Raw genomic sequence first — 12,283 nt, 5'->3', positions numbered from 1 at the left:
GTTTATCGCTGCCCAGCTGTTCTCGCCTCCTCGCTACAACATCCCAAAGGCCCCTGGCCTGGAGGGCTCATCGTTAGCCAAAAAAGGAAATTAAGAAAACGAACGTGCTCACCAATTGCCAAACTATTTGGCCTGGTTCAGGAGTGCCTTGGAGACAGACAGTGCTTGGCTGGATTTTAACGATGGCACAGGTACCGTGGGGCGGGCTGTTAAACCCACTCGGTGCAAAGCAGAGCACTGCCGCTGCCCCCCTCAAACGTTCCTCCCGCACCCCACAGTTTGGGGACCTCTGCTCTAGTGCCTCGGATCCAGCCAGCCAGCCTGGCTGCAGCCCGCTAGCTTCACTGAGGGGCTATGTTTTTTTTTTTATAGCTCCTTCATCGAAAGGATGGAAGGCGATTCCTCTAAGCCTCAGCATCTCCAGGGGAAGCATCAGTGACCCCTGGCGCTGGGTAGAGCGCTTTTCATCAGGAGATCTCAAAGCACAGTGCAGAGCAGGATCTTACCACCATTTGACAGATGGGGAAACTGAGGCAGAGCAAGGGGAGGTCAGGGGTAGAACCTGGGTCTCCTGAGTCCTACTCTACTACTCGGCAACACAGGTCCTAGGCTGAGAACTAGCAACTCATTCCATGCAGGCCAACAGCAAACAGCTCCAGATGGGCGTAATGACTGTCCCCCTGTAATGCCCCAGGCTGCATTCAAACCAGTAATCTAGAGCCCCCGCCACACAACCTCCTCCCACAAGCCCTTCCAGGCCCCCGTGTCCGCATCAGAAATTTCCCACGTTTTTCTTTTCATTTCCAGGGACGCTGGAAAGCACTAGCACCCAGGCCGGGAGTTCCCCACCGGGGACCCGGCCGCCCTGCGCCCAGCACTTTCATCTGCCCCCTCCCAGGCCGGAGAAGCAGTGGAGGTGGGCGGAGGGAAAGAGATTTCAAAAGGTTTGGGGCCCCCTCTCCTTCCTCCCCAAGAACAACGGCACCTCGAGGAATGACACAGTCAGGCTGAGAGCTGAGGGCCAAGTCTGCTGTAGGCGTCGATCTGGAGCGAAGCCGGTTTACGCCCGCTGGGGCTCTGTCCCACGTTGCCACGGAGCCTTTCCAGCACTCGGAAGCGTAGCTGCCAATACAGCCCCGCTGCCCCTTCACACAAGGACACTAGGCAGCTGCTTCCAGCGCTCCAGTCCCAGCTCTGTCACTGACCTGCTGGGTGACTGTGGCTGGCTGTCGTGCCTCAGTTTCCCCTTTGGCTGTGAGCAAGAGGGCAGGGACCGTCTCGCACTCTGCAGTGCCCAGTTGGGGCCTTTCGGTGCTACCGTAATCCTGTGGCCTAGTAGGCAAAGCACTGGCCTGGCACGCAGGTTCTAGGCCAAGCACTGCTTGCGGGGTGACCTGGGGCAAGTCACGACCCCGGGCCGTGCCCCGGTTTCCCCCGCTGTAAAAAGTGGGGAATCATCCCGGCCCCTTTTGCAAAGCGCTTTGAGATCTGCTGGTGAGACGAGCTAGGGCTCGTTTTATTGGATTATTAATCAGCTCTTCTCTGGGTTGCTTCTTCATGCAAGGACTTGGCTGACTTCGGGGCTTGGGAACAAGATAGGGAGCCTTTCGCCTCCAGGGCGCTCAACCCCGGCTTGCCCTGAGGCAGTAACAGCCGAATGCTGGGACCATGTGTGAAGGAGATGGTTGCATCAGGGTGCTTACAGGCAGGATGACAGCCAACTGTTGAGTGACACCCAGATTCCCTGCTCCACTGTCCCCAAGCCTCGGCCGCACACCCCTAGCAGCAGGGCCCGCCGCTCCAAATCCCAAACTCCCCCAGCCAAGGGCCTGATCCTCCGACTGCTGGCGCCTCGTGCGGCCGTGTGCCCAAGCGGGCGAAGAACGCCAGCAGATCACAACGGCTGCGTGTGGCGCTCACTGTGCACAATGCGCAGGGCAAAGGGCGAACGTCAGCTCACGACTTGGCTTTTGCTCGGGGGCCTCTGGTTCCTAAGGACGCTGGCGCAGGAAGGGCTGGGGGGGCCGGGGACTGCTCGGCGGAGCCAGGGAAAACTCCGTTTTGCAACACACGGCCGGGTGACCAACGCTGCCCCAGATAAACACACCAGAACCACTGGGAATAGAACCCAGGAGTCCTGACTCCTCACCCACCTTCTTTTAACAGATAGACCCCACACCCCACCCCGGCTTCCCCCTCAGCCCAGACTGCAGCTGCTTTCCACGGGCTGTAAACTCCTAACGCGGACAAGATGCTGCTCCGGCCCCCGCCAGCGCTCGCTGCAACATACCAAGGCCGCGGGGAGGACACTCCGCGCTGGCTCGGCTCTTTGGGAATTTCCTCGATGATGGTGGTTCGGAAGCTCCCCTCCCCCCCAGCATCCCGCTTCTCATGGACTTTGCCCGTGATGCGACGCTGTGTTTTCACACACGTCGCCCCTGCCCCGGCCTCTCCCCCAGCCCCCAGGCAGCCCTGACATGCAGGCTGCCCGCAGAGCCCCCCAGGGGGAGAATCTGGCGAAAGGAAGAGGCCTTTTGCCCGGAGAACCTGCCCATCTCGCTCACTTGGTGCGCTCCTGTCCCTGTTCGGTGCCCATGGCGTACGCAAATCCCAGGGCAGAAACTGGCGCGAAGTTTAAGCCTCTTTCTCCCACTTGTTTCTGTACCTTCCTCTGCTACTGGTTAACCCAGGGCCTGATCTTTACTTGTTCCTCCAGGGATGGGATCGGGGGGAGGGACTCTGACCCTTAGACTATACTCCCCTTCCAGCATCAGGAATGGAACCCAGGTGTCCGGACTCCCAGCACCCCTCCTACTCTGACCACTAGACCCCATCTACCCCAACTCCCAGCTGGGAATAGAACCCAGGAGTCCTGACTCCTCACCCACCTTCTTTTAACAGATAGACCCCACTCCCCACCCACAGCTGAGAACAGAACCCAGGAGTCCTGACCCCGGAGGCCCCTCCCGCCCCCCAGCTGCTCTAGCAACACTGTGACTTTCCACTACACTTGTGATCCCTGCACACAGGGCCTTGCCTGGCCCTCGGTGTAATTTAGAGCAGCCCTGAGGTTGCTCTAACTCATGGTCTGCTTCTCACAGCCTCATATGGGCCGGGGGAAGCAGAGACTAGCCAGAGCACAATGTGCTCGAGCAACGTCCCAGATCCACCCCCTATGCGGGGGGCTGGGAGGAGGGCGAGCGCCGGATCTTACGCCAGGGGAGGCCCCGGGATGAGGGCTTTCTCAGGGGAATGTCTCCTGCCTGAATAGGATAAAGGAGCCTCAGCGTCATTGAAAACCAGGCCCCAGGAGGTTATCCCTGCCCCACCATTCCAACTTGCTCCTGCTTTGCCTGATCTTTAGCCACCTCTGGGGCAGAACATGGCAGCTGTTTAACAGCCCACAGCAACACCCCAGGCAACGTAGTGCTGGAGTACAACATACCCAGCCCCAAGGGAGGTTTATGGAGGGAGAACACCATCTACCTCCAGTTGGGACTGGCCAGTACCACACCCCAAAAAGCACCAGGAGATTGTGAGTGACCAGGTGCAGCCAGCACGCTTGGCGTCACCCCCACAGAAAGGAGAGCGCCCCCTAGTGGGCACCTCCCCAGTGCTTTCCAGGAGAAAGGTCTCCAGGTCACCAACCCTGCCTAGCGTACCAGCCCGGCTCCAGGGGAGGGGGCCGGGGTCTATCCCCGTTAGCCCTGCAGGGCCAGCCCGGCTCCGGGGGAGGGGGCCGGGGTCTATCCCCGTTAGCCCTGCGGGGCCAGCCCGGCTCCGGGGGAGGGGGCCGGGGTCTATCCCCGTTAGCCCTGCGGGGCCAGCCCGGCTCCGGGGGAGGGGGCTGGGGGCCGGGGTCTATCCCCGTTACCCTGCGGGGCCAGCCCGGCTCAGGGGAGGGGGCCAGTGTCTATCCCCGTTAGCCCTGCGGGGCCAGCCCGGCTCTGGGGGAGGGGGCCGGGGTATATCCCCGTTACCCTGTGGGGCCAGCCCGGCTCTGGGGGAGGGGGCCAGGGTCTATCCCCGTTACCCTGCGGGGCCAGCCCGGCTCCGGGGGAGGGGGCCGGGGTCTATCCCCATTAGCCCTGCGGGGCCAGCCCCGCTCCGGGGGAGGGGGCTGGGGTCTATCTCCGTTACCCTGCGGGGCCAGCCGGCTCTGGGGGAGGGGGCTGGGGTCTATCCCCATTAGCCCTGCGGGGCCAGCCCGGCTCCGGGGAAGGGGGCTGGGGTCTATTCCCGTTACCCTGCGGGGCCAGACCAGCTTCGGGGGAGGGGGCCGGGGTCTATTCCCGTTACCCTGCGGGGCCAGCCCGGCTCTGGGGGAGGGGGCCGGGGTCTATTCCCGTTACCCTGCGGGGCCAGCCCGGCTCTGGGGGAGGGGGCCGGGGTCTATTCCCGTTACCCTGTGGGGCCAGCCCGGCTCTGGGGAAGGGGGCCGGGGTCTATTCCCGTTACCCTGCGGGGTCAGCCTGGCTCCGGGGGAGGGGGCCGGGGTCTATTCCTGTTACCCTGCGGGGCCAGCCTGGCTCTGGGGGAGGGGGCCGGGGTCTATCCCCGTTACCCTGCGGGGCTAGCCCGGCTCCGGGGGAGGGGGCCGGGGTCTATCCCTGTTACCCTGTGGGGCCAACCCGGCTCCGGGGGCTGGTGTCTATCCCCGTTAGCCCTGCGGGGCCAGCCCGGCTCCGGGGGAGGGGGCCGGGGTCTATCCCCATTAGCCCTGCGGGGCCAGCCCCGCTCCGGGGGAGGGGGCTGGGGTCTATCTCCGTTACCCTGCGGGGCCAGCCGGCTCTGGGGGAGGGGGCTGGGGTCTATCCCCATTAGCCCTGCGGGGCCAGCCCGGCTCCGGGGAAGGGGGCTGGGGTCTCTTCCCGTTACCCTGCGGGGCCAGACCAGCTTCGGGGGAGGGGGCCGGGGTCTATTCCCGTTACCCTGCGGGGCCAGCCCGGCTCTGGGGGAGGGGGCCGGGGTCTATTCCCGTTACCCTGCGGGGCCAGCCCGGCTCTGGGGGAGGGGGCCGGGGTCTATTCCTGTTACCCTGCGGGGCCAGCCTGGCTCTGGGGGAGGGGGCCGGGGTCTATCCCCGTTACCCTGCGGGGCTAGCCCGGCTCCGGGGGAGGGGGCCGGGGTCTATCCCTGTTACCCTGTGGGGCCAACCCGGCTCCGGGGGCTGGTGTCTATCCCCGTTAGCCCTGCGGGGCCAGCCCGGCTACGGGGGAGGGGGCCGGGGTCTATCTCCGTTAGCCCTGCGGGGCCAGCCCGGCTCCGGGGGAGGGGGCTGGGGGCCGGGGTCTATCCCCGTTACCCTGCGGGGCCAGCCCGGCTCGGGGGAGGGGGCCAGTGTCTATCCCCGTTAGCCCTGCGGGGCCAGCCCGGCTCTGGGGGAGGGGGCCGGGGTATATCCCCGTTACCCTGTGGGGCCAGCCCGGCTCTGGGGGAGGGGGCCGGGGTATATCCCCGTTACCCTGTGGGGCCAGCCCGGCTCTGGGGGAGGGGGCCGGGGTATATCCCCGTTACCCTGTGGGGCCAGCCCGGCTCTGGGGGAGGGGGCCGGGGTCTATCCCCGTTACCCTGCGGGGCCAGCCTGGCTCTGGGGGAGGGGGCCGGGGTCTATCCCCGTTACCCTGCGGGGCTAGCCCGGCTCCGGGGGAGGGGGCCGGGGTCTATCCCTGTTACCCTGTGGGGCCAACCCGGCTCCGGGGGCTGGTGTCTATCCCCGTTAGCCCTGCGGGGCCAGCCCGGCTCGGGGGAGGGGGCCAGTGTCTATCCCCGTTAGCCCTGCGGGGCCAGCCCGGCTCTGGGGGAGGGGGCCGGGGTCTATCCCCGTTACCCTGTGGGGCCAGCCCGGCTCTGGGGGAGGGGGCCGGGGTCTATCCCCGTTACCCTGTGGGGCCAGCCCGGCTCTGGGGGAGGGGGCCGGGGTCTATCCCCGTTACCCTGCGGGGCCAGCCCGGCTCTGGGGGAGGGGGCCAGTGTCTATCCCCATTAGCCCTGCGGGGCCAGCCCGGCTCCGGGGGAGGGGGCTGGGGTCTATCCCCGTTACCCTGCGGGGCCAGCCTGGCTCTGGGGGAGGGGGCCGGGGTCTACCCCCATTAGCCCAGCAGCAGACCCCAAGCGGGACGCCCCAGCCAGGTTCCCTGATGCTCTTTAGCTGGTGATGAGGCCTGTGACTCCAGGAGGTGGCGATGCACACTGGGGCTGGCGAGATCACTCGTGCAGGGGCTCTGTGCTTCCCAAGCCGCCCCCCTCCCCATCCCGCCCCCTGCCCAGCTGTAAGGTCCTTGGTCTGGTGACTCACCTTCCTGTTGCCTTGGCAGAGCTGGGCCGTCAGCAGGGCCAGACCCAGGGCCAGTCCAGCCACGCAAAGCCTGGAGAGAAAACCAGAGACGCTGCCATTAGCAAGAGGCGGTGCCCACCCTGCTGCTCCAGTGCCCTGCTCCCTTCGGTCTCCGTTAACCCCTCGCTCTCCTGGGCAGCCCCCCTTTATCCCAACACCTCCCAGCTGCTAATGTTCAGTGGCCGTTCCACACGCAAATCCAGGAGGAGGAGAGGTGCCCAGATCTGCTCTTCACGGTAACACAGGGGTGTCTACCCGCTCCCCCCTTTCCCCCCCACCGGGCTGGCCAGCCTCCTCCGTGCATCTCTGCTATTGGCCCGGGTCATCTGTTGTACAGATTTTACCCAAACCAATCGCAGCGATGCTTTCTTGCCTTGTGGCTAGGAGCCCCTGTTCCTCCACCAGCGCCAACGCCCCAGCGCTCAACCGCAACCCTACAATAACAAAGCAGACTAGAGGATCACAACGGTCCCTATTGGCCTTGGAGTTTGGGAAACCATAAAAGCAAAGCATCCCGCCCCAGCAACCCTACCATAATAAACCTGCGCATGCTGCCCCTGTACTCACCGGCTACCCTCCAACAACAAGCCTGTATTGGCAGCCCCAACGCCCAGGAGCAACCGGAAAACAACAAACCGGTATGCCCACGAGCAACCCTCCGATAACAAACCCGTCGAGGGCTCCAGCATTCGAAGCGGCACTCGGAAAAGCACCTCCAACTCAGTAACAGTTTGGCGACAATTTTGTGTCGCTGACAGCTTGGGCTGGATTTGAACCCGGAGCCTCGAGCCACCTCCCATTCCCAAGCCGCCTGGGGGAGGCGGGGTTCAAACCGGTATCCGCGTAGCAAACAGCTCCCTATCCCAATCCCACCACCCTCCTTGACCAGTACTAGAGACGAACCGGCACCCTGGAGATGAAAAGGTCCCGTAATCCCAATTCCCGGGGGCATCACTGCTGAATAGTTCAAAGCGGGGGGAAGGCAAAGTTTGCTTTCCTAATGACCACGTCCAAAGTCACCCTGGAGCATACAGACCTACGAATAATCTGGAGGGGGGCCCAAACCAAAACCAGCAAAGGCCTCCCCTTGCCCATGCACCCCGGAACTATCTCAACTGGGGCTCCCATTTGAACCAGTGACCTAGTTATACCCCATTGCTCCCTCCTGAGTCACTCTCCTCCCGGACGATGAATTCACATAAATTGGGCAAGCATCTTCTCTCTCTCGCTCTCTTTTTTTCTCTCCTCCAAACAGCAAAATAGCAACTCATCATCTTTCTGACCCGCTCGTCCCTGCTCAAAGCCCCCCCTCCTCGCCTTTCCGGGAAGAGCCCCCTCGCTCCTTTCAGCACGAAAACGCGAAGCAGAACTGCTCGTGACCCCTGAGTCAGCCGGGGGCGGCTGCAGCGTTAACATAATAGAGCGAGGGCCAGTCTGGACAGCACATCTTCGCCCAGGGGTTGCAGGAGGGGGCCGCAGCTCCAGTGCGGTGAGGGGGGAGCTGCCCCAGTGCCCGTCTCTGGCTGGCTGGACGTTACAAAGCCAACCACTCCTCCCAAGAGAGCGGGAGTGCACCGTGCCCTCGGGGCTAGCGCGCCAGAAGACCTGTCTTCTATTCCCAGCTCTACTGCCACATGACCTTGGGCAAGTCACAGCCCTGTTCCGTGACTCAGTCTCCCCCCTCTTTAAAATGGGAATAAGGTTATCACCCTCCTTTGCAAAGCACTTGGAGATCTCTGGACATAAAATACAGGCGAGGCATCATCACGGTGACTAGACGAAAGACCGGATGGGGGGAAGCTAGCCAAGAACACGGGCAATTGAATGGTAAATCAGTGCCCGTTCTTCCAAGACCCCTGCTCCTTGACAGCACCCTCAGCCCGTGTCTAGGCCCCATGGACAGCAGGATGAGTGGTACATCCGCCCCACAGCGGCAAGGCTCCGGCACCGCAGCTGTAGCACCGTAGTCTAGACTATCCCACCAGCGAGGGAAGAGGTTTTCTCCCACCTCTTTGAGAGGCTGGAGCTGGGTCAATGGAGGAATCCTTCCGTCGAGCCAGCGGTGTCTGCCCCGGGGGCTAGGCCGGGGTCCGTGGAGAGGCCATCCCCAGCGAAATCCTGGGAGAAGCAGCGTCAGGGAGGCGGCGATCAGTCACCTACCAGGGCGGCGATGGGAGATCTAGGGCTAGGGCCCCTCCCAGCCTATTATTTGGGGTCTGGAATTCCTGACCCTTTTATGGACTCGCGAGAGGACCCACCAGCCCTGCCAGGACCAGAGGGGGGATCCGGCACCCGGGGTGACTCGAGCGGGGCGGTCGCAGCACGCAGGCTGGGTTTAAGGGGCGGCGGGCAAAGGATTGTGCGGTTTCACACCCAGGTGGCACAAATGGCACCGGGGAGGCAGCAAACACATCGAGGGGATGTCAAGAGCGGCCAGCTGCACGGGTGACTGGAGAGTAAACCCGGGCTGGGCCAGGCCACGTCACCCGTCAGGGGCCCTCACCGAGCTCTCGGCCAGCGTCTGGAGGAATGCCGACGGGGGCGTGTGACTCCTGCTGCAGCCAAGGGAGGGCTGGACACAGCCCCAGCGCCCTGCCCATGGTGTCTGGCCCGGAGCTGCCCCTGCCTGGGAAATGCGGGGCGAGACCCCCGATCCTCCGCACGCCCGACCACGGGAGCCGGCCGAGGCCCCAGGGGTTAACCAGCTGGAGAGGGTACATCTTCCACAACCTTTCTTCAGCCAGCAGCCTGGGAAAGCCAGCCCTGCTCCGCCAGGCCAACAGGCCAAGGGCACGGGATATTTTCAGACTGGAGGAACATGGCAAGTGGCCACAGGCAGCACTGGGGGAAAAGTCACCGTCCAAAGGAGACCGGAAAAACTCTGCCCAAAGGGAATCCAACCCCCGCATCCAAGGTCTCTGATGGCGGACGAAACCAGCGCAGACATTCCAGGAGGAGTTGCACATCCGCCCACCGAGCCGAGTTCAAGGCTCCGTCTTTCCCCCGGCGAGAGCTGGCGGCAGTGCGGGGGCCCTGAAGGCAGCCCAGGGAGCAGAGGCGGTTGTGTTGCTCGATTGTTCGGGGAAGCATCCGCAGCCAGAGCCCAGCAAATGTGGGATCCAGAGGTCAGGGTGCTGGGTTAAAATCAGTCTGATCAAGGAGTGATTCCGATGCCAATGAAATGGATTCAGGGCAACGTTTTCAAAAGCACCTAAGGGTACGTCTACACTGCAAAGGAAAACCTCAGAGCCCAAGTCAAGTAACTCACGCTCGTGGGGCTCACACTGCATGGCTAAAAACACCAGTGTAGACGCTCCTGCCTGGGCTCCGAGATCGTCCCCTCTCACTGGTCTTCGGAGCCCGGGTTCCAGCCCAAACGGGAGTGTCTACACTGCTATTGTTAGCCCTGCTCAAGTCAATCGATCCAGGCTCTGAGATTCAGTGCCACAGGTTTTTCTTTGCCGTGTAGATGTAACCTCACTGATTTAGGAGTTTAAATACCAATGTAAAGTAGGCTCCTAAATCACTTTAGGCACTCTTGACATTTTGGCTCTAAAACTCATCTTAAAATATCCTGCGATTCTAATTACAGTTCAGATTAAGATTCAGATCAAATTTATGAAAACCCTGATTCAAATTATTAAGTTCAAATGAAGATGAAGGGCTGGCCCTGCAAACTCTTAACTTTACCGTCTCGTTCATTTCCGTGGGAATGCCCACGTGCCTCAAACGAAGCTCGTGTGTAAATGTCTACAGGATCAGGGCCTAAAATCCAATTCCAGAGTAAAATTCAGATTACATTTATTCAAAGTAAAATTCAAATGAGATGTATTCGAACTAAGGGTACGTCTACACTTACCTGCTGGTTCCGCGGCAAGCAATTGATCTTCTGGGATCGATTTATCGTGTCTTGTCTAGACGCGATAAATCGATCCCGGAAGTGCTCGCCGTCAACGCCGGTACTCCTGCTCCGCGAGAGGAGTACGCGGAGTCGACGGGGGAGCCTGCCTGCCGCGTGTGGACCCGCGCTAAGTACCTTGTATTTCGAATTAAGATACTTCGACTTCAGCTACGTTATTCACGTAGCTGAAGTTGCGTATCTTAGTTTGAACTGGGGGCTTAGTGTGGACCAGCCCTAAGTCTAAGAACCAAGTTCTGATTCCAGTAACGATTCATTTTAAATGTATTCCAATTAAGATGCAGGATTTAAATGCGATTCATTCAGATTCAAATGAAGATGTGTGGTTTTGATTACCGGATCCTAGCTTCTAAAGCCAGACGGGACCACTGTGATCCTTCGTCTGCCCTCCCATACAACACAAGCCAGAGAATTGCCCTGAATTAAATCCGGTTTGAATTCGAGCATGGATTTTAGAACAACATCCAATTTTAAAATGGCCAGGGCTGGTGAATGCACCTCCACCCTTGGGGAATGTATTCATGTTCAGATTAAAAGTTTGGATTTGGAGTAGATTCAGATTCTAATTCTGATTCAGATTAAAGTCTTAAATTCAGAGCCTCAGATTAACTTCCTGGGGCTCTCATCCCAACCGAACCGTCCCCTTCATCCCCCCCTCATTCAGCTTCGTGCAATGGTCTCTGGCAGCGAATTGGTGGCAAAGCCCAGATCCCAGCCGGAAGCCGGGTGCGAGCCAAGAGGGCTGAAGGTTGCTGGTCTTTCCAAGCGCTGTCAACACAGATGAACTCTCTCGTGCTCTGTGTTTATTATTGTTTCCCCCGGCGTGGACGGGAAGCTGCAGGCGTGTCGAGCCGTGGTCTGAAAGGTCGGCTTGTTCGAGAGAGCTCCGAGGAGCCGCTCCACCACCTCGGCAGGGTTGGAATTAAGTAGCCACGGCCCTTGGCCCTGACCTCCCCTGGAGAGGGCACCTTCTTCAGCGTCTCATCTGCTCCCAGCCTGAGAAGCACCCTGGGCCCACCCTGGTTCGAGCCTCAATGTGGAGCCGAGATCTCTGCCTCTCAGAGCCCAAACCGCAAACGGTTCACGTGTCCCAAATGGCAGATGATGTCGGATCGCGACATGCCTCCCTTCATGACGCACCGACTCCTGGTCCCGTAGCAGGACTCCTACTAGAAAGTCAATGCCAGAACATTTCCCGTGTACCTCCACTCCGCGCTCAGGCACCAGCCCTTCCGCTGCTGCTCACACCACCCTGCAATCCAGCTGCTCCTGGGTTAAACAGCTCAGGACGGTAGCACAGGGTCTAAGCAGAACTCATCCAATTAGCTAGAAGAATCTGGTCTCTGAGAAAGAGGAAACACTGTTGCAACTTGTGTTCTGCAGCTGTCTAATTAAATGCAGGCTGGACGCAGAAGCCTGCCGGCTTCTGTTCCGCCGCCTGGATGCTGAGGGGAAAAAGAGGAGGCCTGATTCTCTTCTCTATTACACTAGTTTAAATCCACATTGGGCCAGATCCATAGCTGGTGCAAACTGGTGCAGCTCCACGGATGTCCATGAAGCTGCCGCCAATATACATCCTCTGAGAATCTGATCGACTGACAATGGTGTCACTCTGGATTTCCCCCAGTTTAAGTGTGATCAGAGTCAGGCTCGGAGACGGACGTCGGCTCGCAGAAACTCCCTGGGTCTCCTTCTCCGCTGCCCGGCAGCCTGTGCTGTCATTTACACCGGGGCAGATTCAGAGTGAGCAGAGATCTACTGAGGATCTGGTCCCAGTTCTGCTAGCCATCCTGGCGAGAGCTGGGCACTCCAGGCTGTCAGGGGAAGTTTCACGACATTTCCCAGTAACGTGACGGGAGCTAGCGGAGAAGGAATGTGGGCAAGGAAGGCCACATCCCAAGCTAGGAGGCCAGCGGACACTATCTGGGTTGCCGCCTGAGCACCAGGAGACATTGTGGAGCCGACCAGCCCAGTTTGGGGCAGCATTAGGCCTTACAGGAGCAGGCGCTGAGCATGGAGCTCGCCAG

The 12,283-nt window shown here is 60.8% G+C and overlaps 1 protein-coding gene across 2 annotated transcripts in view; it reads right to left on the bottom strand.

The window, feature by feature from the left end:
- Positions 1 to 12,283, bottom strand: part of ADAMTSL4 (ADAMTS like 4) — a 63,093-nt gene that overhangs the window by 32,792 nt on the left and 18,018 nt on the right. For both annotated transcript variants that reach the window (XM_054010959.1, XM_054010960.1), the window contains exon 3: positions 6,299 to 6,368. In XM_054010959.1, coding sequence (XP_053866934.1) covers positions 6,299 to 6,368 — 70 coding nt within the window. The remainder of the gene's footprint in view (positions 1 to 6,298; positions 6,369 to 12,283) is intronic.

Source organism: Malaclemys terrapin, chromosome 21 (assembly GCF_027887155.1).
Source record: "Malaclemys terrapin pileata isolate rMalTer1 chromosome 21, rMalTer1.hap1, whole genome shotgun sequence".
Taxonomy (NCBI): domain Eukaryota; kingdom Metazoa; phylum Chordata; order Testudines; family Emydidae; genus Malaclemys; species Malaclemys terrapin.
This window is presented reverse-complemented; position numbering and strand designations above follow the sequence as displayed.